Below are 25,171 nucleotides of genomic sequence, written 5' to 3' on the forward strand. Positions count from 1 at the left end.
GTTTGGTTTTTATTTTATTTTTAAAAAAAAAAAAAAATAAAAAAATAAAAAAAAAAAAAAAAATGGCCAAGAATAATAAATTGGTTTTTTTTTTTGGTTTTTAGATAAACCTTTCAAATAAAATTTAATTAAATTTTTTTTTAAAATATTATTGGTCCTGAGGAAACTAATGGAAAAAAAAAAAAAAAAAAAAAATTATCAGTATAATTTATATAAAACATGATAGAGAAAAGATCATTTTATTTCTTTTTATTTTTATTTATTTCATTTTTAATTTTTAACACTAATGCATTAGTTTTGTCTCAAAGTGAAAAAAATTGTTTATTATCACTTAATGGAAAAATTGGGAACACAAATCCAAATAATAATGATGGAGATCTTTGTTCTGAAATTCCTAATATAAAATGTATTGGCGAAAATGTTGTTGAATTATCCTTTACTCAAATTAATACAGAAGTTATAAATGCATTAGATTTTAATTGTTTTTCAAGTTTATCAAAAGTGTAGGTTTTTTTTTTAAAAAGAAAAAATATTGATTTAAAAAAATGGTATTAATAGTTTTTATTTTTTTTTTTCATATTTTTTTTTGTTTTTTTGTTTTTTTTTTTTTTGTTTTGTTTTTTTTAATTAAAAAAAAAAAAAAGAACATTAAATAACTTTTTCCTTGCAGAGGATTTCTTAACAAATAATCCCTTTCAAATCAATAATGTATCACTAAGTTTAATTGGTTCGACTAGTGGTTTTAAAATTGATAAAATAATTTCATCAAAAATTAGTTATTTAGATATAAACCTAATAACAGAGGACTCAATTTTATTGAGTTATTTTATCAATGTCAAAATATTGTAAGTTTTAATATTCAAAAAAAAATAAAAAATAAAAAAAATAAAAAAAAAATTAATTTAAATTATTTTAGAAATATTAAGGGTGCAACTGGTCAAATAAATTTTGGAACAGAAACTTCAGATAATGAAGAAATTTATTTAGTTGGTAATAGTATTGCTATTTCATCACCATCAAGAATTGGTCTTTCAAATTATTCAAAATTAAAAATATTAAATATTGAAACATCAACAGATTTTAAAATTAATGATGGAAATTTTCAATTTATTAATGCACCTAGTTCACTTTATAATTTTAAATTAAAAGGGTCAACATTTACAAATTTGGTTTCAGCATTTTCAGTTTTAAATAAAGTTAGTTCGATTGGAATTTCAAATAATTTAATTTCAACTACTTTACCAACAACTCATCAATTAACAATTTCTCCATCATTAAATGTTGATTTATCAAATAATCAATTAACTGGTACAATTTCTCAAGATTATTGTTCAATTTCAAAAATTAATTTTTCATCAAATAAATTAACAGGGTAATTATTTAAAATTAATAATAATAATATAATAAATAATTCTAATTCTAATATATTAATTTTTAATTTTATTTTAGAAATATTCCAAATTGTTTTACATGTTTTATGGATAGTGCAATGATTTTAAATTTTAATGGTAATAGTTTTACAGGTTTAAAAGAAGTAACAACCTATTGTAATGAAATTATACCAAAATTAAGATATGTAAAAGAGAGTAATAAAATTTATTTAGAAGGAACAAATTTAGGATTTAATGAAAATATAGTTTCTAATCCAGTATTAACTTGGAAGATGCAAACCCCATCAAGTGTATTTGTTGCAGATACTATTAATAGCTACACAGATTCACAATTATTTACAGTGAATTTTCCAATTGCAAAAGCTTCATTTACAATTAGATTAGTAGAAGCAACACCAGTCGTTACAAGTATTATTGTATCTGCAAGTAAAGTATTAACAATCCAAGGTAGTGATTTTTCAAATCATTTAAGTTTAACAAATGTAAAATTAAAAAAAAAAGGTGCAACCACTGATATAACATGTACAATCAATTCTTCAAGTTTTAATAAAATTGAATGTACTTGTAGTTCATTAGTATTTAGTTCAACCGATATTTATACATTGACTATAATAACATCTAATCAACTCTCAAAGGAAATTACAACAAAATTTTCAGGTGCAACAACTATTTCAAGTTTACCATGTACAAATAATTGTTTCTCAAGAGGTACATGTTTATTTGATGGAACATGTGATTGTAATGCTAATTCCACCACAAATAGTGATTGTAGTGAATGTATTTTTAATCATTATGGACCAACTTGTAGTTTAACATGTCCAATTGGTACCAATGGTAAAATATGTAGTGGTTATACATGTTTTACAAACAATGTAACATGTTCATGTATTGAAGATCAAGCCAATGGTAATGCATGTCAAAATAAAGTTTGTCCTAGTGGTTGTAGTGGTCATGGTACTTGTGATTCTTTAACAGGTGTTTGTTCTTGTTCAAATGGTTTTTATGGTACCGATTGCTCTAAAAAATCTTGTCCTATTGCTCCTAATGGATATGGATGCAGTGGTAATGTCAATGGAAAATGTAATGATGATGGTACATGTACTTGTAATTCACCATACTTTGGAAAAGATTGTTCATCTATTCCATGTCCAGTATCAAATCAAAAGGAATGCGGTGGTAATGGTGCTTGTACATACTCAAATGGTACATGTAAATGTAACCCTGATTTCTATGAAGCTGATTGTTCAAAAAAACATTGTCCTGTTGGTCCAAATAAATATGAATGTAGTGGTTATTTAAATGGAATATGTAAAGATAATGGTGCATGTACTTGTATCTCACCCTACTATGGAACCAATTGTAGTCTTTCCCCATGTCCAAATTCATGTAGTGGAAATGGTAATTGTAATGGTGAAACTGGTAAATGTACTTGTGCTCATAATTTCTATGAAGCAGATTGCTCAAAGAAACATTGCCCTACTGGTACCAATGAATTAGAATGTAGTGGTAATGTAAATGGAATATGTAATAACAATGGTACATGTACTTGTAAACCACCCTATTTCGGAAATAATTGTGGCTCTATACCATGTCCAACTTCAAACACTCTATCATGTAGTGGTAATGGTAATTGTAATAATGTAACTGGTGTATGTAGTTGTAACAAAGATTTCTATCAATCCGATTGCTCAAAGAAACATTGCCCCGTTGGTGCCAATGGATTTGAATGTAGTGGTTATTTAAATGGAATATGTAATGACAATGGTGAATGTTCTTGTATTCCACCCTATTATGAAAAAGATTGTGGATATATACTTTGTCCAATTTCCAACTCTCTATCATGTGGTGGTAATGGTAATTGTAATAATTTAACTGGTGTATGTAGTTGTAACACTGATTACTACGAATCAGATTGTTCAAAAAAACGTTGTCCCACTGGTTCAAATGGATTTGAATGTAGTGGTAATACCAATGGAAGATGTGATTCTGAAAGTGGTGAATGTGAATGTAATTCTGATCGTCAAGGTATCGATTGTGGTACTGGTTTTCGTCAATGCCCAATCTATCAAGATCAATTATGTAATGGTAAATCATGTAATAATCAAACGGGTATATGTTCATGTGATCCAGGTGTGACGTTACCAGATTGTAGTGGTGTTGCTTGTCCATCAACTTGTTCCAATGGTGCATATTGTGATATTTCAATTGGTCATTGTAAATGTGGACCCAGTTGGACTGGTAGTGATTGTAATGTACCACTTCATTATATTACCTCAATTGAACCATGTTCTACCAAAGGCGGTAAAGTTACATTCTATGGTTGGTTTGGTGATATTCACAATTTAATTTCAATTAGTATTGGTGGTACAAGATGTACTAATATTGTAGAAACCAATCAAACGATTACATGTGAAATTGGAGCTGGTACAGGTTTAAAAGATGTTCTTTTACTTCAAAATGGTGTTAGTGTTTTATCAAAGAATTCATTTAGATATTTAAATACTGAAGAATCAATATCATGTTTAAATGATTGTTCTGATAATGGTGAATGCTCAACAACTTATGGTATTTGTAAATGTAAAATTGAAAAAATTGGATTTGATTGTTCAGCTAGAAAACCTCAAGATTTAATAACTCCATCACCAACTCCATCAATATCTTCTTCTTCATCATCCTCTGATAATTCAACTTTAGAAATTGTACCAATTTCAATAACAAATATTGATTTCAAAAATGGAGAAATTTTAATATCAAATGAAGATACTTCATTTACAATTTTATTAGATTCATTGGTTGAATTAGATTATAATGGTGATGTAGTTAAAACTACAATACTTAGAAATAAATGGATTGGTTCTCAAGATCCTAATACTGAAAAATATAGTTTCTCACAATCAGTTTCTACTTTTAATGGAATATCAGGTAAAATTCAATTCGATGTAGAAGTTGTAAAAGATGATATTAAACAATATCAATTTGCAGGTTTAAATTTACCACTCGATAAAGATGGTATTGAAATCGTTGTAAATATTACAAATTATCAATTCCTAAGTGGATTAAATACTTTACAATTGCGTTTCAATTCATTTGCCAATGAAATTGTTATTAAAGATAGTGATGACGATGATGAAGATTCCGATAGTTCAACAATAAATTATGATAATGGATGTAATGAAAGAGAAGCTGAAATTGATACAAAAAATATTGACCCTTCAAAAACTTTAAACTATATTTCAATTAAAAAGAATTCAAAGGTACTCTTTGGTAGATTCATTAATATTGCCATCTCTGATTCAAGACAAACTTTTATTACAAGTGAAATTATTGAAGAAAATACAAATTCTTCAGCTATTACAATTGGTATTAATTTACCTCATTGTGTTGATTCATGTTTTATAGATCCTCAATTCACACTCTCACCAGATTATTCAACTTATAAATTCTCATGTGTCGTTATAATTGTACCTCCTTCCAGAGTTTGGATAATTGTAATTGTTGTGGTTATACCTACCATTATTGCTTCGGTTGCTCTTTATTTTGGTATTAGATATTATAAAAAAAATAGATATTCAATTAGACTATATACTATGAAAAAATCAAGTGCTATTAAAAAGAAAATTACATTAAAAAAAAGTTAATAAATAAAAATAATAATAATAATAATAAATTTAAAAATAATAATAATAAAAGAATTGTATAATATTTGTTCAACCCCATTTTAAAAAAGGAAAAATTTAAATTATTAATAGATTTAAATTTTAATTTATATCTATTTAAAAAAAAAAAAAAAAAAAAAAAACATTTTTTTATTTTTTTATTATTCTTTTTATTTTTTTTGTGATTAATAATTCATTCTTTTCCTTTTTATTTCAATTTTACTCTTTTTCTAACAAATGATTATTATTATTTCAATTTTAATTAATTTAAAAAAAAAAAAAAATTAATTAATTAATGAAAATTGTTAAAAAAAAAAAAAAAAAAAAAAAAAAAAAAAAAAAAGCTATAAAAGATAAATTAAAAATATTAATTAATCATTTTATAAATTAAAAAAAAAAGTATTAATTTAAAAACAACAAAAAACAACATTTTAAAAAATGAAATTTTTAGTTTTAGTTTTATTAGCTTTATTGTCAATCAGCTTCGCTTCTGCAAGTCATCCAAATTACCAATGTGGTATATATCAATGTGCACCAGGACATTCATGTGTATGTGATGCAGGTGTTTATAGATGTGTTTATCATTGTAATGAATTAACAATTATCCAAACTATAACAAACAGTTGGTCCGATAATAATGGCAAAGAATTTAAGACACAAGTTTCTGTTGACATCATTAACAACACTAAAAGAACTGTTAAAGATGTAATTATTGCAACTGATGCTGATTTAGCTTTTAACCAAATTTGGGGAGTAAATAAAAACGGTTACCTTTTGGATTTACCAAATTATGCAACAATTGCTCCAGGTGCTAAATACACTTTTGGTTACATTAACAATGGTAAAACTGTTGCCCATCTTTATGTTGGTAACGTTTACCTCATCTAAATTTCAAATTTTTAGATCTCAATATCCATTTTTTTTAAAAATAATAAAAAAATAATCTCAACGTTTTTAAATTTTTAAATCTTATAAATTTTGTTTTTTTTTTTTTAATAATTAAAAATTTTCCCAATATTTGGATTTAAAAAAAAAAAAATAAGATTTACCAAAAATTAATTTTTAAAATCCTTTTTTTTTTTTTTTTTTTTTATTACTTATTTCTTTTTAAATTTTACATATACACATAAATAAAAAAATTCTTTTTATTTGTTAATTTAAATTATTATTTTTTTTTTTTTTTTTTTTTTTGTTTTAATTTTAAACTCTATTATAATCATCAATAATTAATTTATCCATTCCATCAAAACCTTCTTCATCATCACTATTTTCATAATCTACCAATAAACTTGTTTTATCAGATTCAATTTCTTTTAATTCCCTACTCTTTCTACATCTACATCTAAAAATGTATTTTTCAAAAAATTCAACATAATGATTAATAAATCCTTCATTAATTCCATAAACTACACAATTTAAAAATCCTTGGATTTTTTTTTTTTTTTTTTTTTTTTTTTTTTTTTTTTTTAATAAAAAGTATTAATAATTAATAATTAATAATAATTAGTTTAATTTATATTAATTTACCTTGAAGCGGTTGTAATAATAATTGAAATGCAAATAATGAGAATTGAGGATTATCAGGATCAGAAAAATTTTGAATACTATTAATAATAGTTGGTAATTGAGATAATGAGAAAGCAATTAAATAAAATGATACAATTATATTAACTCTTGATACCAAAGAATTTGAATGCTGTGATATTTTCCATCTAATCGCAATAAATACTACTAAATTTATAAAAAATACTACAATTAATGGTAAATAATATAATAATCTAAAAATACTAGTTGGGTCTGATATAAAACACCTAATAAAAAAATTTAATAATAATAATAATAATAATAATAAATAAAAAATATTAATATAAAATTTATATATTTTTTTTTTTAAAATTTATATTAAGTACTTACCAAGAACCAGTTTTACCATATGCATGGAAAATTAAAGATATTATAGCAGTGAATAAAGGTATACCCCAACAAATGAAATGAAAATATTTGAACCAATGATTTAATTCGAATATAGTTGTAAAGAAAACCATGAATAAACTAATTGAGATACACATTGTCCAAAGGTAAGAAGATGATAAAAAGAATACTAAACCCATACCTTGAAGATTACACATTATATCACTATCACGATAATATGGTAAATAGAATATCGCTGCAAATAAATCTGATAAACTTAGAAAGAATATCATTTTCGTTGCAAATGTTCTAGCTGCTTTAAATAAAAAAAATGATACAATTATAAATAATGCTCCTACTATACCCATAGTTGATGAAAAATATACAATCTTATCCAATGATTCAATTTGTTCCTTTGAAAAATCATAATCATTTGGTGATTCTGTTTCTTTTATTATTATTGTATCATTTGTTGTTATTGTTGTTAAAAAATTATTTATCATTTTATTATTATTAAAATTATCATTTTCTCCACTCCTTATATCATTACTTGAAACAATAATAATTATAAAACTAATAAATGTTGATAATAATATTTGTATCATAAAATATTTTATATATTATATTGTATGTATGTATGTGTTTATATATGTATGAATAAAACTATTTATTATTTATTATTATTTTTTATTTTTTATTTTTTTTTTTTTATTTTTTTTTTATTTTTTTTTTTTATTTTTTTTTTTTATTTTTTTTTTTTTTATTATTATTTTTAATTATTTATAAATAAATAGTATTGTTGAGGTTTCGTATTTTTATAATAAATGTTGTTATTTGATAAAATGAGATGTTTGTTGTTGATAAATGTGGATAGAGGGGAAATAAAAAATAAAAAATAAAAAATAAAAAAATAAAAAATAAAAAAAAAAAAAAAAATAAAAAAAAAATAAAAAATAAAAATTAAAAAATAAAAAAAACAATACCAAAAAAGAAAAAAAAAAACTAAAAAAAAAAACAGTTTATGATTCATGGTGCAAATTGTTTTGATGAAATTAACAAAAATATGATCAATTAATTTTATTATAATTTTTGAAAAATCTAAATAATATAAAAAAAAAAAATTATATTAAATTTTAACAATTACTACCTATTTGTTCTTCAATGAACTAAATAGTTTTATATGTATTTGTACAAATTATTTTATACCTTTTTTTTATATTTTTATTTCCTTTTTTTTTTTTTTTTTTTTCACCTATAAATGAATAAACTTAGTTAAACCAGAATTGATTATTATTTTGTTGTTGTTGTTGTTGTTGTTGTTGTTGTTGTTGTGGTGGTGAAAAGAGGTTGTTATTATTATTATTTCCAAAATTGTTATTATCATTATTATTATTATTTCCAAAACTATTATTGTTGCTATTGTTGCTCTTATTTCCAAAATCGCTAAAGTCACCAAAACCATCAAAGCTGTTATTATTATTTCTATTATTACTATTATTATTATTTTGTTGTTGTTGTTGTTGTGGTGGTTGTTGTGGTTGTTGTGGTGAAGAGTTGAAATTAAATGGGTCATTTCCAAAAATATTATTATTGTTATTATTATTATTTTGGTGTGGAGAAGAGAAGAAATCATTTTGTTGAGGTGGTTTTTGAATAGTTTTTGAAGAAGCTGGTGGAGGTGGAGATAAAAGGAAACCACCACCACTTGCACCTGTTAAAACTGGTAAATTCTTTTTATTATTATTGTTATTATTATTTCCAGCTGGTGCTTTTGAAGTTGGTGCTTTAAATGGAATATGAATTGTTTGACCAGTCTTTAAACTATAATCTTTCTTTGGTTCATTTTCATAATTTCTTCTTTGAATTTCAATATCTTTTTTATTTTTAATATAACTATAAATAATGAATAAATATTATTAAAAAAAGGGGTTAGTGTTTTGGTTTTCTAGAAAATTGCAATTGGATCATTTTAATTGATTTCATTTGATTGCCCTCCCATCCCCCCCACTGAGTGTGTGTGTTTATGATCATAATAAAAATTAAAATGAAATGAAAAATACTTTTGATGATCTTGTAAAGTTGCATTGAATTCAAAAGCATCATCTCTATCGGTGAAACCCATTCCAACAAATGCATGACGTTCACCATCTTTAATTCTAATTACAAAATAACGACTACTATCGACAACTGGTTCAACAGAGTTTTGATCAAATGGGCATTGTGCAAAGATTTCACCATTATTTGGATCTTCAAATCTGATAACACAATTTTCACCTCTTGCTACAATAACTAATCTGCCAGTCCCTATAATATTTTTTTTTTTTTTTTTTTTTTTTTTTTTTTTTTTGATTGTGAGAGTGAGTGATTTTGTGATTATATTTATTAAATTATTTGATTTAAAATTAATTTATTAATATTTGAGTTATAGAAAAAATAATAATAAAAATAATAATAATAATAATAATAAAATTTTATTTAAATCAAAAAACTTACAAATAAAGGAAGATGGATCCCAATCTTGAGCTTTATAACCACTTGCACTTGGTCTTGGTGGAATTCTATAAATAAAACATTCCTTTTTGACTAAAAGTGTTTGTTCATAATCTTCATCCATTTTAAATTTAGTAATATGTAAATATTCCAAATATGATATTTATTAAATAAATATAAATTAGGTAAACAACAACGTGTGTGTGTGGTAATATTAAAAAAATTAAAAAAATTAAAAAAAAAAAATTAAAAAATTAAAAAAAACCAAAAAAAAAAATTAAAAAAAATTAAAAAAAATTAAAAAAAAAAAAAGATTGTAGGTGAAATTTCTATTTAAAAGTCATAAATAAAAAAAAAAAACCAGCTTGGAAACTTGCAAAAAATAATTTTAAAAAATAAATAAATAAATAAATAAATAAATAAATAAATAAATAAATAAATAAATAAATAAATAAATAAACAAATAAATAAATAAATAAACAAACAAATAAATATATAAATATATATAAATATAAATTTTTTTTTTCAAAAAAAAAAAAATAAAAAAAAAAAAATAAAAAAAATTAAACAAATAAAATGGGAGGTTCATGGAAAGATAAAGCTTCTTCATATATTATTCAAGATTCATTAATTAGTAGTTCACAAGTTAAATCTCTGTCCAATAGTGCCATAGAAAGTTGTTTAAAAAATTTAGGAGTATGTTATTAAAAAATAAAAAAAAAAAAAAATAACTTTTTTCTTACTTACTATTATTATTATTTTTTTTTTTATTTTATTTTTTTTATTTTTTTTTTTATAGTATATAAGTTACTTTTCAAATTCTATAAATGAAATGTTAAGTAAATGTGATAGTAGATATATAATATCAATATTATATTTAGTTGATGGTATATTTAGAGTATTAAATAAAAATTATGGTGAAGAGAATAAAAAGAAAGAACCATTATTTTCACAATTAAATGAATCATTCTCTTTAATGTTACAACAAAATGAAAAGAAGATTCTAGGCTCAACACCAGAAAAAGATTGTATAAAATTAATTAAACTACTTCAAATTTGGTTAAAACGTAATGATTTAGATCAACATTTATTAAAGAAATGGGTTTTTAGAATTTCAACAGATTTAAATATTGATATAGATAATTTAGATTCATACCAAACTAATAATAATAATAATATAAATGAAAACAATACAACTATATCATCATCATCAACATTTGTAAATAAAAAGAGAACATTAGATAGTAATTTTGATATTGATGATATACTTGAGCCATCATCATTTAAACATCAAAAAGTAGATAATAGTATTGGTATAAACAGTATTAATAATAGTAATAAACTATTACAACAACAACAACAATTAAATCAATTATTAAAAGAGAATTTAATATATGGATTACCAATGGAGATGTTATTTGAAATTTTATCGAATTTATCAGTTGTAGATTTAGTTAAAGTTTCAAAAGTTAGTAAATTCTTTTATAGTGTTGTAAATAATTTACCAAGTTGTACGAGTATATCATTTGAAAATATGATTTTACCATCAATTGATATGCAAAGATCATTGATTCAATTTAATTTAGTTGTAAATGTAAATCTATCCTTTAGTAGATTCGTTACAAATGATGTTATAATCACATTAGCAAAACATTGTAAACATTTGGAATCTTTAAATGTTAATGGTTGTTTACAATTGGATTTAACCTCGATGATTCAATTATTAAGACATTCAAGAAATTTAAAATCTTTAAAAATGTCTCAAGTCGTTTGTGATGGTGTTATGGAATTATCAAATAAATTAAAAAACACATCACAAAATTCAAATACTACTACAACAACAACCACTACCACAACAGCATCAAATACAAAACATAAAAAACAACCAATACCATTTGGTAGATTAGGAAGATATCCAAATAAAAGAGCGAGAGCAAGAGAAAGAAAAGCAAGATTAAAACAAAAACACCAACAACAACAACAACAAGCTAAAACAAGAAGAATAAAAGATAAAACCAAAGAGGTATTATTAGCTAAAGTTTTCTTTGATTTATTATTTAATATTAAGAATGGTATTATTGATGATTCTGATGATATTGATGATGATAATAATAATATAAATAATAATAATGAAAATAAAAAAAAAGTCACTAAAAAGAAAAAGAAAAAAGAAGTCAAGGGCAATGCTAGTGGTGAATTAGATCAAGAATTTATAGATTTAGTAAGTGATTGTGAAATGCGTGAACATGATGAAAATGAACAGAAACATATAGATATAGAAAATAATTGTAATAATAATAATAATAATAATAATAGTAATAATAATAGTGATGATAGTAATGAAGAAGAAGATTATGAAACTAGTGAAGAAGAAGAAGAAGAAGATAATGAAGATGGACATGGCTTTAATTATGATGATTATAGTTATCACTATGATTATGATTATGATGACGATGATGATGAATATAGAATTGGGAGAGGAGGAGGAGGAGGAGGAGGAGATGGAGGAGAAAAAGCAGTAGGAGAAGGAGGAGGATACAGTAATTCTCCTGTTAATAATAAAAAAATTAGATTAAGAGAATTAGATATTAGTTGTTGTCATCCATTAATATTTTTAATACTTCAAAATTATAACAAACCATTATCAACAAGTTTAGTTAAATTAAATATTGATTGTATGTGTGCTTCAATTGAAATTGGTGGTTATGCCGCTGGTATTAATAATATTTTTAGCAATTTTCCATTCCTATCAAAATTAAATTCATTATTTAATCCTATAATACATAATAATAATAGTAATACAACAACAACAACAACCACCACATCAGCTACAAATACTAATGAATCATCGTTAACGAATAATATTCAAATGGTACCAAATAATTTTAAAATTATTGTAAAATCAGATTCAATTTGGAGACGATTAATTTTTAATGATTCAAATGGTTTCGAAAAATTGATATTACAAAAACAATCACAATATCTACAACAACCAAATTCAGAATATTCAATTAAAAAATTTAGGAAATATGTTAATAAACGTTATTTATTTGGTACAACTTCAATTTATATGGCTTGTAAATATGGAAATTTTAAAGCAATTGATACTTTAATGTCATTAAATTCAAATAATAACAATAGTAATAATAATTATAGTAATAATAATAATAATAATAGTAATAATAATAATAATAATCATAATAACAATAATAATAATAATAATAATAATAACAATAATAATAATGATAATAGTAACAATAATAATAATAATAATAATAATAATAATAATAATAATAATAATAATAATAAAAGAGTTGTAAATATTAATATACCAGATTATTATGGTATAACACCATTATTAGTTTCAAATAATATTTTCATTGTAAAGAAATTAGTTGATGAATATGGTGTTGTTGCATCAAGTGAATTTGAAGAATTATTTATAAAGGTTTGTTTAATATTAAATAAATATCATTCATTCTTAATTGAAGAATCACAAGCTAGACCTGATTCACCAACAAATGAAGAGTTTGATCAATTGTTAACCATGCTTTTAAAAACACCACCTCTAATTACAAATCAAGAAATTTATCGTCAAAATAATATCTTATTGGTAAAGTTTGTAAAAAATTTTAAATTCTTTCAAGACTATGTCAAAAGTTCTCATAATATTACAAAACGTGCATTGCTATTATCTCAAACATTACGTGATGATTCAATTTATGAAAAAACTGATCTTTCAAATATGAGTAAAGAATATGAAAAAAGAATTTTAATGGTTTTATATCATGGTTAAAAAAAAATAATTAATAATAATAATAATAATAATATGTTAATTATTTTTATAAATATTTTATTTTAATTATTAAATTTTCTTTTGTTTTAATTTTTTGTTTTTTTTTTGAAATAAATTCTGTGAATTTATTTTTAGATTGAGACGTGTTAATTTTGCATATGCAAAAATATTTTAATTTGGTTTATGACACATCAAAATTTTTTATTTATTTTTTTTTTCTTTTTTATTTTAATCTAAACCTTTTTTTTTTTTTTTGGTACTTAAAAAATATCTTTGGGAAATTGTTTAATTATTCACTGATTAGATTTCCGGGATAGTTTAAACCACACAATGTTTTTCGACCAAACAATTTAATTTTTTTCAAATTTTTTTTTTTTTTTTTTTTTTTTTTTTTGTCTAGGCAACGAAATTTTAGATTTTTTTTTTTTTTTTTTTTTAATATAAATAATTCAGGTTTTCATTACCAAAAAAACTAAATTATAAATAATAAAATGGAAAATATTACTCTTGATCAATACCTTCAATCAGCAGTTGATGTTGTTAAAGAGATTGGCCCAATGATTTTAAAAAACTATAACAGTCGTTCAAAACAAATTGAATACAAAGGTGCTATTGATTTAGTTACTGATACTGATAAAGGTAAATTTAAAAAAAAAATTAAAGAAAAAAAAAAAAAAAAATTTTAAATGATTGGATAATCTAATTTATAAATATTCTTTTCTCTTTCTCTCTATTTGTTTGTTTGTTTTATTTATTTATTTATTTATTTATTTTAAATTTAAATTTAATTTTTAGCTGTTGAAGAACATATTATTAAAACATTGACAACTAAATATCCACATACAAAGATTTTAGGAGAAGAATCAACTAAAGATGGAATTTACAATTGGGGTAATGAACCAACATGGGTAATTGATCCAATTGATGGTACAACCAATTTCGTTCATAGATTCCCATTATTTTGTGTTTCAATTGCATTATCAATAAACAAAGAAATTGTTGTTGCTTGTTTATATGCACCAGTATTGGATGAATTATTCACAGCAACTAAAGGTGGTGGTGCCTTTTTAAATGGTGAATCAATTTCAGTTTCATCTGTTGAACATCTTTCACAATCAATCATTTCAACAAATGTTGGTTATGATAGATCCGATAAAGGTATTGAATTTATGTTAACGTAAGTATAAAAATAATAATAATAATTAAAAATTGGGAAAAAAAAAAAAAAGTGTGTGAATTTGAATTGTTAATATTAATAATGATTGAAAAAAAAAATAAAAAAAATAAAAAAAATAAAAGTAATTTCAAAAATATTTTAAAGGATAATGTTCAAGCATTAAGATTCTCAGGTACAGCAGCATGGGAAATGGCAAGTGTATCATGTGGTAGAGTTGATAGTTTCTATGAATGGGGTATTCATCCATGGGATATTGCTGCTGCCTCTTTATTAATTACAGAAGCTGGCGGTGTTGTTGTTGACCCATCAGGTGGTAAATGTGATATGGAATCTAGAAAAGTTTTATGTGGTAATCCAAATATTGTTAATAAATTATCAAAATTATTAATTGAAAAACCAACTTCTAATTAAAAAAAAAATAAAAAAAATAATAAAATAAAAAAAATAAAAAAAAAATTATAAAATTAAAATAAAAAATAAAAGGTAAACAAAATTATTGAAAGAAAAGCAATAATACACATTGGAAAAAAAAAATAAAAAAATAATAATAATTATAATTAGGATTAATCAATGATTACATTATATAATAATTTATATACAATTTATTTTCATTATTATCAAAATTAATTAAAAAAATTTTTACTTGATAAGGATAAGTTTGAATACCAATATTTGTAACTACCAAAAAATATTATTTTTTTTTTTTTTTTAATCTGACAATATTCATCTGATTCATACAGGTTATTTTTTTTTTTTTTTTTTTTTTTTTTTAATATTGACCACTTTTGTGTGTGTTTTTTTTAAAGTTTGGTGAAAGAGTGTATCATTTTTTTTCATTTTTTTTCATTCATTAATTTATTTATTTTATTTGCTTTCTACCCTTTTTTTTTTTTTTTTTTTTTTTTTCATCTTACAAAAAAATAAGTTTACCTACCCAACAACACATATTTCACATGTATGTGTGTTTGTCAGATTACTCAATAAATAAATATTTATTGTTATTATTTCAATGAACTGTGTGTTAAGTTGAAGTGTGTATTTTTTTTTTTTTTTTTTTTTTTAAACCCAATCAAAGAATAAATCTCAAAAAAAAAAAAAAAAATTGTGAGCAATATATTTCAACCTATCAAAAAAAAAAAAAACCTTCTTATTTTGGTAAAAAATATTTTTACTTGAAATAAAAAAAAAAAAAAAAAAACCCTATTTACTTTTTTTTTTTTTTTTTTAACACATAATCTGTTTGTAGTTACAACAATACTTTCAAAAAACAAAAAAAAAATTAAAAAAAATTAAAAAAAATTAAAAAAAAATTAAAATTTTTAAAAAAAAATAGCTATAAAATCTGCGTCAAGTCAATGCGAAAACAGAACGATAAAAATTGGCAAAGGAAAATAAAAAAAATATTTTATATTTTCATAAAAAATAAAAAAAACAAAACAAAATAAAATAAAACAAAACAAAATAAAACAAAACAATTACTTTACTAAATGTAAATAAAAAATATTTTATTTTTATTAATCCATAATAAAATTAAAAATATCTTTTTTATATTTTTTTATTTTTTTTTTATATTTAAAAATATAAATACCATATATATACATATCTAAAATGATAAAATCAATTTTATCATTACAAAATTTTAAATTTATAAAACCTTGTACAAATTCATCAATTTTAAAATATAATAATAATAATAATACTAATAATAATAATAATAATAATGGTATAAATAAATATAATAGTACATTTAATAATAATAATTCAAATTTTTCAAATAAAAATTTATTTTCATCAAAACAATATCAACAACAATCTATTTGTAATATACCAATTTTATCTACAATTTCATATCATAATAAAAATAATACAAATATAAATACTATTATTAATAATAATAATAGTAGTAATAATAATTTAATTAATTTAAATGATAAATTTAATAATTTAAATAATAAAACATCACCAATAATATTTAATAAAAATTATTCAACAACTGTATCAACATTACTAGATGATAATAATAGTAATAGTAATAATAACAACAATAGTAATAATAATAAACCAAGTACAACATTTGTAAATGATTGGATTAGTAAATTTCCAAATTCAGTTCAACCTTATCTTAGATTGAGTAGAGTTGATAAACCAATTGGAGTTTGGTTATTATTATATCCATGTTGTTGGAGTATTTCATTGGCAGCACCTGCCGGATCATTTCCAGATTTAAAAACAATGTTGGTATTTGGTATTGGTGCATATGTAATGAGAAGTGCTGGTTGTGTTATAAATGATATGGCTGATTATAAATTTGATTCAAAAGTTGAACGTACAAAAACTAGACCAATAGCTTCAAAACAATTAACTCATAAACAAAGTTTAATATTTTTAGGTGGTCAATTATTAGCTTCTTTTGGTTTAATTTTATCAAGTTTAAATTATTATACGTATGTAAAAAATTTAAAAAATAATAAAATAATAAAATAATAACAATAAAATAATAACAATAATAAAATATATTTTTTTTTCATTAGTATTGCATTATGTGCATCATCATTACCAATTGTGGTATTGTATCCATTTATGAAAAGATTTACATATTATCCACAATTTGTATTAGGATTAGCATTTAATTGGGGAGCATTGGCTGGATATTCAGCGATTGCAGGATCATGTAATTGGTCAATCGTTGCACCATTATATTTGGCAGGTATTAGTTGGACGATGGTTTATGATACAATCTATGCACATCAAGATAAAAGGGATGATATTTTAGTTGGTGTTAAATCTACTGCATTGAAATTTGCAGAAAAGAGTCGTATTATTTTATCAGTTTTCTCTGGTCTAGTTATATCTGGTATGTTTTTAACTGGTATCGCTGCAAATATGCCATTGTTTTATTATTTGGGTACTGCTGCTTGTAGTAGTCATTTAATTTGGCAATTGAAAACTGTAGATTTCAATAATCCTTCCTCTTGTCTTGAAAAATTCATTTCCAATAAGAATTTCGGTCTTTATTTCCTTTTAATCATTATAGTTTCAAAATTATTACAAGATAAAGAAAATGAAAATGAAATTCAAAAAAAATAAAACTTTATCTATTGAATAAATAAATAAAAAATAAATAAAATAATAAAAAAAAAAAAAAAAAGAAATAAATGCGCAAAAAAAAAAGAAAAAAAATAATAACAATAAATGATATATATAAATATTTATATACAAATAATCCTTTCCTTTTATTGTTGTTATTACTATCAAAGTTTTTTTTTTTTTTTTTTTTTTTTTTATTTATTCATCACTATTTGTTGATGCATTTGCAGCTTCTTCATTTAATTGAGAACGTGATTTTCTTTCATCCATTGATTTTAAATATTCTTGATGTTTTGGACCTTTTGAAACTCTTACCATTAATTCAACACTTGGTATACTATCTGTATGAATTTCTAATATAAAAAAAAATAAAAAAATATATATATTAAAATTCCACTCTTGGAAACCATCCTTTTTTTTTTTTTTTAAAAAAATTAAATTAAAACTTACTTTCAACTTTAATAACATCTTTTGATTTTAAATAGTCAATAGTTGTTACAACTTTTGCAATTGCTTCACCTAAACCAGAAATATTAACAAATTCTTCAGTATCTAAATATCTTGCAGTGAGATCTGAAAAGTAATAAAGATTTTTTGTTTTTTCTGCTGATACCTTTATTTTTTTAATTTCTGGTTTGTTTGTATTTTCTGTTGTTGTTGTTGTTGTTGTTGGTGATGTGGCAGTTGTTGGTGATGTAATTGACGCTGTGGTTGGTGATGTTTGAGTTTCTACTATAAAATAATATTCATTTTTAATAATTTAATTATATTTATTTATTTATTTGTATATATATATTTTATTAATTTATTTATTAATTATTTAAAAGAGGAGAGAAAAAAAAAAAAAAATTAAAATAAAAAATAAAAAAAAGGTTTGATTTAATATGAGACATTTGAATTTTTTTATTTTTATTTTTATTTTTTAATTTTTATTTTTTTTTATTTTTTTTTCCTATTGATTTTAATTACCTGACATATCTAGATATTTATAAATTTATTATTATTTAGTTTATTATGTTTGATATTGTATTATTATTTTATTTATTATCTAATTTAATTTTAGTTTTTTAAAATCTTTATATTTTTTTTTTTCACTTTTTTATTTTATTTTTATTTTGTAAATGAACTCAATGAATTTTTTAATTTAATTATAAAAAAAATTATTTGAAAAAAAAAAAAAAAATAAAAAAAAAAAAAAAAAATTGTTTTTTTTTTTTTTCAAACAAAATATGCATTATTTTTATTTTTTTTATTTTTTTTTTTTTATTTATTTTCTTTTATTTTATTTTTATATTTCCTTTTTTTTTTACCAAAATAAGAATGATAAATGTTTTTTTATTAAACCAATTTAAATTGGCATTTTTTTATTTTAAATGAACAATCTCCATTACAAAAAATAAAATAAATTATCAAAAAAATAATTAACCTTCAGTATTCGTCCATCGGTTAAGTTTTATCAATTTTGTCTTATTTATAAAAAATAGAGTTTTTTTTGAATTGGGTACCGAATGGATGAGATCTTAGGTCACACAGATTTAACCAAACTTTCCTACCCTTGCTTTAAATTATAAAAAATAATTTTAATGTAATATTAAATTTGAAAATATCAAAAATGCCCGGCTAGCTCAGTCGGTAGAGCGCCAGACTCTTAATCTGGTGGTCGGGGGTTCGAGCCCCCCGTTGGGCGAATTTTTTTCCAATACAACCACTTGTACGAAGTTCGTATTTTTGAATGGTATATTAATATGAAAAAAAAAAAAAAAACAATAACAAAATACGTAATTAGAAATCTAAATTAATATTTTTTATTAATAAAGATTTAAAATAATTAATTGTATAGTGATGAACCTTCTAAAAATGAAAAGATTTCATATTCCACTCTACCTAATAAATGTTACAAACTAGAATATAAAAAATTAATTAACTCTTTCAAAAGATCCCAGCAATTTTAAAGACCTAAACGATTTCTTTAAACATTATATTTAACTTCACTATATTTAAAATTCTGAATTTTGATAATTAAATAAAAGGAATACCTACTTGACATTTTATAACTTGTGATGTTTGTGAATTAATAATTAGGTTTATAATCGACTATACATTGATATCAAAGATGCATAATTAGACTACAATAATATTCATAAAAAATGGTATTTTTTTTTTTTTATATAATCAACAATCTGACGTTTATTTGTTTGAATTTTTGGTGTTTTTGTTGTATCTCTTTTTGCCAACGAGGTGGATTTGTGGGGTTTATGGGAATTCCAAGTAGATTTAAGCTTTTCTCCAAAATCATGATCGATTTTAACTTCGTTGGTTTTGATGGAACTTAGTTATCTCTCTTTTCTCTTTCTTCTTCTTGTATTTTGTAAGAAATACCACGTACTGGATAATTAGCAATACGTCTCATTAAATGGGTACAGAAACCTTAAATCTTGTTTCTGTACCCATACCTCTAGAGGTTTTGATAAAGAATAATCTTTTATTATTTGGTTTTTAATATTTTTAATTTGTATGATGTATTTGATTCTGTTACAAATTGGGAGGATGTCTTTTGATGATGCTAATTTAAGAATTATATCATAGTCTAATGTTGTGGCTTGGGTTTTAGTAGAGTTGATTTCAAATCCATATACATACTTGGTGAAATATCATTGCTATTAAGTTTTTATAGGAGAAATGTCTTGAGAGGTCATAATCTATGGCCTTGTAGCACCATATGAAGTGTGGTTTATGAAATCTTATATGAATGTAGTCCATGTTGATTTCGTAGTCTTTCTTCATATAAGGATTATTGGTGTGATTTTGTTTTATTGTTTATAATCATTCATTCGTGTAACCAGTTAGATTTCCCGCCTGTTGATTTGAAGATGAATCTCGTTAGTTTGGTAGTGTTAATATATGAATATAAATAGCTCAAAATTTCTGTATCCCAAACTCTGCCTAACCAATTAAAGTATAAATAACCATATCTGGAATTGAACCTGTGATCTATCTTATACTAAATCTAAAATTTCGCCCAAAGGGGGGCTCGAACCCCCGACCACAAGGTTAAAAGCCTTGCGCTCTACCGACTGAGCTATCTGGGCATTTTTGGAAATTTCGAAATTAAAAACAACTACAGAACGATTTTTTAAGCCTGGAAGTTGTTGCACCACCCAAGAGAGCGAATAACTCTCAAACTAAACCAAGTCAAACCCAAATACGAAAACAAACAAAAATTAAAAGTAATCTATAGAAACATGATGGATATCAAATACAAGGGATGGAACAAACACCAGCCAACAACAGGTCAAAAACTGATTCAAAAGAACATTAATCACCCAATTCTACCATTTAGAGAAGCCAGATCAATCACAACTATCAAAGGAAGAGACTTAGCGTGGAGATATCTACTCAAGGCACTTCCAAAACACCATGGGGAGAATTGTCACTCATGTAAAGAAGAAGAGTCGTCTATGCACATCTTCTTCGAATGCAAATCAATAAAACAGAATATCGACTCAATCTATCAAAAGGTCTGTAAAGACTCCAACAACACTTACCACGGTCCATGGAGCGAAAAAGTTCTCGGAAAACTACTCACACCATTCTCATCAAATCTGATAGGAGCCATTATGGAATCGATATGGTACAGAAGAAATCAAATAAAATTCAACGATAACACTACAATAATAACAGAGAACCAAATAATTCATAAAATCAAAAAAGCGAGAGATGCCGAATGGGATAGAACAAGAAAGATAGTAGAAAAGCAACTACGTCAAGAACTAAGATGCACTGATAACCGAGAGTCAATCAATCGGACCGCATCAATAAAAAGAAGACTCGAAAAATTCAGCCACAACTGGAACTCGAAACTCATGACCATAAACATCCCGGAACACTTCATACCATACTGCTCATATAACACCAACTCATAAAAAAAAAAAAAAAAAAAATTATAACAATAATAATAATAATAATAATATAATAATAATAATAATATAATAATAATAATAATAATAATAAAAAAAATAAGAATAACAAGAAAAAAAAAAAAAAAAAAAAAAAAAAAAAAAAAAAAAAAAAAAAAAAAAAATACAAATAAACTCTCCTAGAACACACTCAAATTGAGTGATGTTATTACGATTTTTTTTAACCATCTCTTTTAGAGGCCCTGTAAAAATATTACAAATAAAATGAGATCTAGCATCTCAAGGAGATGCAACTAATAATTGTCTGATTAAAAAAATAAAAAAACTAGATTGTTAACACTTACTTTATGAGGCCTAGTAAACTACAAATAAAATGGGACCTAGAATCTACAGGAGAGGCAACTAAACATTTCACTATCCAATACAAAAAAGGTCGATTTTTAATTTGAATAATAAAATTTCATATTTGAAATGAAAGCGATAGTTGTTTCATTACAGTCACACTAGAAACAACTTCAATTAATTATTGGAATATAATTGTGTAAATATTTTATGTAAAAATTGATGTTTATGAAATGTTGGATTTAACTTATGTTTAGTTAATGATTTAATAAGTTAGGAGTTGAACCTGTGATCTATCTTATTTTTTTTTTGATATAAATAAACTATTGTAGTATACAATTAGTATGTTATTTTTATTTATTTATTTTAGGTTTTTTAGTTTTTGTGAATTTAAAATAGTATGTTATTTTAGATTAGGTAATTAATAATTAATTGGTGGTGTAATTGTTGGAATTGGTTCATTAGTGTTTATGCTCCATTCTTTTTTAAATTTTTTGATGGTTTCGGACCATTGGGTTTCTTTTTGAGTTTTTGTGAGGTTGTTTTTAATTGAGTATTGGTTAAAGTTCTTGAATATTCCAATCTTATTAGCTTGTGCCATTTTGATTTTAATATATCATAATCTAGTGTTGTGTTGTTTATTTGGTTGTTCTAATTATCAATTGATTGAGTTATATTGATGTCAAATAATGATTTGCATAACCATATCCATATTTGGTGAATAACTAATGAGATTATGTTCCAATATGCATGTGTTCTGACTAGATCAAGATTTGTGTTTATATAATTCCAGTTGAACCTGTATTTTTTATATTGTGCGTTTTCTGCAAAATGAAAATTAATATTGATAGTTGGATCTGGTTTAAATGCTTTGTTGTTTGTTTGTGGTTTATAGATGAGTGTGTATAATTTTGTTGTTTGGTTTTTTGTTAGTGACCAGTTTTTGATAGTGATCTATCTTATACTAAATTTAAAATTTCGCCCAAAGGGGGGCTCGAACCCCCGACCACAAGGTTAAAAGCCTTGCGCTCTACCGACTGAGCTATCTGGGCATATTTGAAAATTTTAATTTTTTTACAAAATCACATTGATTTTTAATGACAATCGAAAATTTAAAATTTTAAATAAAAATAAAACAAAAGCAATAGAAATCTTTTTTTTTTTAAAAACAATTCTATCAAGATTTGAATTGAAATTGATTGAGGTATTAACTTCATTCTAAACCTAAAAAAAAAACTTTTTTTTAAATTTTTTTTTTTTTTTATTTTTCTATTTTTTTTTAGAAAACACATCGCACCACCATGGACAAGTTATTTTTTTTTGTTTTTAGAAATAGTTTCATAAGGAGAAGAATATTTTATTATCTTCGATTTATAAACTGTCATTATTATAAAAGATATTTTTTAAAAAATGATATTTCAAATTTAGTAAGTTACCCATATATTAATGAAATTAATAGTTTAGAGATTTCATTCCAAACAGTTGAAGATGAAAATATATTCAATGCTTTGAACCTTTGCAATTTAAAAAAATTAAAAATCAACTCAACTTCATTTCAAAACTCTAGTATATTTCAATCACTTAATTCCCTCACAATTGTTCATCCAATAAATGAAAATATCTTAAAACAAAATTTTCTAATTCAATTTCAAAATTTAAAGAAAATAAAATTTCACCCTTCATTTAACCAAATTTTAAAACAACAATCAAAAAACAACAATAACAATAATAATAATAACAATAATCCAAATAATAATAATAATAATAATAATAATAATAATAATAATAATAATAAAAATAATAATAATAATAATAAAAATAATAGTTATTATATTGAAATACCAAATTCAATAACTAGTATTCAATTTTATGAATTTTCAATATCATTAGAATCATTAATAGGATTACCACCAAATTTAACAAAGTTAATAATTAAAAAAACAAAAGATTATTTAGATAGCCAATACTTTTATGAAAGTAAAATTAAAACTCTAGAACTAGGTGGTGAATTTAATAGTGAAATAAAGAAATTCTATTTACCAAAAGATTTGGTAAATTTAAAATTGAGTGATTCATTTAATCAACCCATTTCAAATGATTCATTACCAAGTTCATTAAAAACTTTAGAGATTGGTGATTTATTTAATCAAAAAATTAAAAAATTACCAAATGGATTGGAATCATTAATATTGGGAAATTCATTTAATCAAACATTTCAAATTGGATCATTACCAGAGAGTTTAAAAGAATTGGTACTTAGTCCATTTTATAATAAACCAATTAAAACTGAACTTTTTAACAATTTGAAATCATTAATTAAATTAACATTTAGTTCACCAACTCATACAAAAGGTTCAATTCTTAGTAGTGGTGGTGGTGGCGGTAGTGGTGGTAGTGGTGGTGGTAGTGGTACATTTAATTATCCTCCAAATTTAGAAGAACTTTATTTTTCAAATACTGATGACAATTTAAGTGAAGGTAGTTTAAGATCATTCTTCTTTCCAAATAAAATTAATAATTTACCACCAATTGAAACTTGTAATACTTTGAAAAAGATATCACTTTGTTTATTAAGAACTTATTCACCAATTCCAAAATCAGTTAAAGTATTAGCACTATATGAACTAAGTTTTAAAATGTTTAATAAAAACCTTGGTTTACCACCGAGTCAAAAGGAGAAAATTAAATTCGATATACCAAAACATATTGAAACTTTAATCTTTCTATCATTAAATTTTCAAATTCATAGTGATAGTTTAAGAATTTCAAACCTTTGTTATCTAGAATTTGGTAGTTTTTTTAATTGTCCACTTCCAGAATCTGAATATTCTTATCCTCCATCACTAACTTCAATCATTTTACCATGGGATTATAGTTGTAAAATCAATTATTTACCAAAGAATTTAAAAGAATTTTATTTCAGTAAAGATCCAATACCATTGAAACAATCATTAAGAATTGAATATGCCTCTTCTTCGTCATCTCAAATTTCCTATAGGTATTCATTTGAAAATATTTTACCCCCATCATTACAAGTTTTATATTTACCATGGTTTCATAAATTTTCAATTGAATCAAATCAATTACCACAATCAATTACTAAATTAAGAATTTCTTCAAATTTTCAAAATCAAACAATTACTTTTAATAATTTACCAACAAATATTAAATCATTAATTATTACTGGTAATCCAACAATTATTAATTTACCATCAACTTTAAATTCTTTAATAATTTATAATTCAAATTCAAATTTTATAAATCAATTATTTAATCAATCATTTCAAAATGAAAATGAAAATGAAAATGAAAATAATTTAACAACAATTGGTAATAGTCTTTTATTAAATAATATTTTAGAAATTCATTCAGATGAAACTATAATTTTAAAATAAAAATAATTA

The 25,171-nt window shown here is 22.9% G+C and overlaps 11 protein-coding genes and 3 non-coding genes across 14 annotated transcripts; 8 read left to right on the forward strand and 6 right to left on the reverse strand.

Annotated features, from left to right (window-relative positions):
- Positions 1-219: 219 nt before the first annotated feature.
- Positions 220-5,029, forward strand: DDB_G0281231 (hypothetical protein; the record flags this gene model as incomplete). The annotated part of the gene is made up of 4 exons (XM_635807.1): positions 220-503; positions 645-845; positions 917-1,372; positions 1,450-5,029. 4 exons carry the CDS (start codon positions 220-222, stop codon positions 5,027-5,029), a joined length of 4,521 nt encoding a protein of 1,506 aa, XP_640899.1.
- A 456-nt stretch (positions 5,030-5,485) lies between these two features.
- DDB_G0281233 (cellulose-binding domain-containing protein) lies at positions 5,486-5,935 on the forward strand (the record flags this gene model as incomplete). Its single annotated transcript, XM_635808.1, has 1 exon — positions 5,486-5,935. One exon carries the CDS (start codon positions 5,486-5,488, stop codon positions 5,933-5,935), a length of 450 nt encoding a protein of 149 aa, XP_640900.1.
- A 312-nt stretch (positions 5,936-6,247) lies between these two features.
- crlA (cAMP receptor-like protein) lies at positions 6,248-7,563 on the reverse strand (the record flags this gene model as incomplete). The annotated part of the gene is made up of 3 exons (XM_635809.1): positions 6,248-6,471; positions 6,575-6,858; positions 6,962-7,563. 3 exons carry the CDS (start codon positions 7,561-7,563, stop codon positions 6,248-6,250), a joined length of 1,110 nt encoding a protein of 369 aa, XP_640901.1.
- Positions 7,564-8,226: 663 nt separating this feature from the next.
- DDB_G0281235 (hypothetical protein) lies at positions 8,227-9,572 on the reverse strand (the record flags this gene model as incomplete). The annotated part of the gene is made up of 3 exons (XM_635810.1): positions 8,227-8,851; positions 9,019-9,262; positions 9,452-9,572. The coding sequence occupies 3 exons, from the start codon at positions 9,570-9,572 to the stop codon at positions 8,227-8,229; spliced, it is 990 nt and encodes a 329-aa protein (XP_640902.1).
- A 452-nt stretch (positions 9,573-10,024) lies between these two features.
- On the forward strand, positions 10,025-13,244 carry DDB_G0281237 (cyclin-like F-box containing protein; the record flags this gene model as incomplete). Its single annotated transcript, XM_635811.1, has 2 exons — positions 10,025-10,144; positions 10,248-13,244. 2 exons carry the CDS (start codon positions 10,025-10,027, stop codon positions 13,242-13,244), a joined length of 3,117 nt encoding a protein of 1,038 aa, XP_640903.1.
- A 491-nt stretch (positions 13,245-13,735) lies between these two features.
- impa1 (inositol-phosphate phosphatase) lies at positions 13,736-14,832 on the forward strand (the record flags this gene model as incomplete). The annotated part of the gene is made up of 3 exons (XM_635812.1): positions 13,736-13,883; positions 14,040-14,421; positions 14,544-14,832. 3 exons carry the CDS (start codon positions 13,736-13,738, stop codon positions 14,830-14,832), a joined length of 819 nt encoding a protein of 272 aa, XP_640904.1.
- Positions 14,833-16,029: 1,197 nt separating this feature from the next.
- coq2 (4-hydroxybenzoate nonaprenyltransferase) lies at positions 16,030-17,508 on the forward strand (the record flags this gene model as incomplete). The annotated part of the gene is made up of 2 exons (XM_635813.1): positions 16,030-16,865; positions 16,953-17,508. The coding sequence occupies 2 exons, from the start codon at positions 16,030-16,032 to the stop codon at positions 17,506-17,508; spliced, it is 1,392 nt and encodes a 463-aa protein (XP_640905.1).
- A 198-nt stretch (positions 17,509-17,706) lies between these two features.
- DDB_G0281243 (hypothetical protein) lies at positions 17,707-18,484 on the reverse strand (the record flags this gene model as incomplete). The annotated part of the gene is made up of 3 exons (XM_635814.1): positions 17,707-17,861; positions 17,959-18,240; positions 18,478-18,484. 3 exons carry the CDS (start codon positions 18,482-18,484, stop codon positions 17,707-17,709), a joined length of 444 nt encoding a protein of 147 aa, XP_640906.1.
- A 638-nt stretch (positions 18,485-19,122) lies between these two features.
- On the forward strand, positions 19,123-19,195 carry tRNA-Lys-CUU-5. The gene has a single exon. It is a non-coding gene; the product is annotated as a tRNA-Lys (tRNA).
- Positions 19,196-20,524: 1,329 nt separating this feature from the next.
- Positions 20,525-20,597, reverse strand: tRNA-Lys-UUU-10. The gene has a single exon. It is a non-coding gene; the product is annotated as a tRNA-Lys (tRNA).
- A 153-nt stretch (positions 20,598-20,750) lies between these two features.
- Positions 20,751-21,431, forward strand: DDB_G0281245 (hypothetical protein; the record flags this gene model as incomplete). Its single annotated transcript, XM_635815.1, has 1 exon — positions 20,751-21,431. The coding sequence occupies one exon, from the start codon at positions 20,751-20,753 to the stop codon at positions 21,429-21,431; it is 681 nt and encodes a 226-aa protein (XP_640907.1).
- Positions 21,432-22,188: 757 nt separating this feature from the next.
- On the reverse strand, positions 22,189-22,368 carry DDB_G0281247 (hypothetical protein; the record flags this gene model as incomplete). Its single annotated transcript, XM_635816.1, has 1 exon — positions 22,189-22,368. The coding sequence occupies one exon, from the start codon at positions 22,366-22,368 to the stop codon at positions 22,189-22,191; it is 180 nt and encodes a 59-aa protein (XP_640908.1).
- A 378-nt stretch (positions 22,369-22,746) lies between these two features.
- On the reverse strand, positions 22,747-22,819 carry tRNA-Lys-UUU-9. Its single transcript has one exon. It is a non-coding gene; the product is annotated as a tRNA-Lys (tRNA).
- Positions 22,820-23,177: 358 nt separating this feature from the next.
- On the forward strand, positions 23,178-25,162 carry DDB_G0281329 (hypothetical protein; the record flags this gene model as incomplete). The annotated part of the gene is made up of 2 exons (XM_635817.1): positions 23,178-23,194; positions 23,227-25,162. The coding sequence occupies 2 exons, from the start codon at positions 23,178-23,180 to the stop codon at positions 25,160-25,162; spliced, it is 1,953 nt and encodes a 650-aa protein (XP_640909.1).
- Between the last annotated feature and the right edge of the window lie 9 nt (positions 25,163-25,171).

Source organism: Dictyostelium discoideum (assembly GCF_000004695.1).
Source record: "Dictyostelium discoideum AX4 chromosome 3 chromosome, whole genome shotgun sequence".
Taxonomy (NCBI): Eukaryota; Evosea; class Eumycetozoa; order Dictyosteliales; family Dictyosteliaceae; genus Dictyostelium; species Dictyostelium discoideum.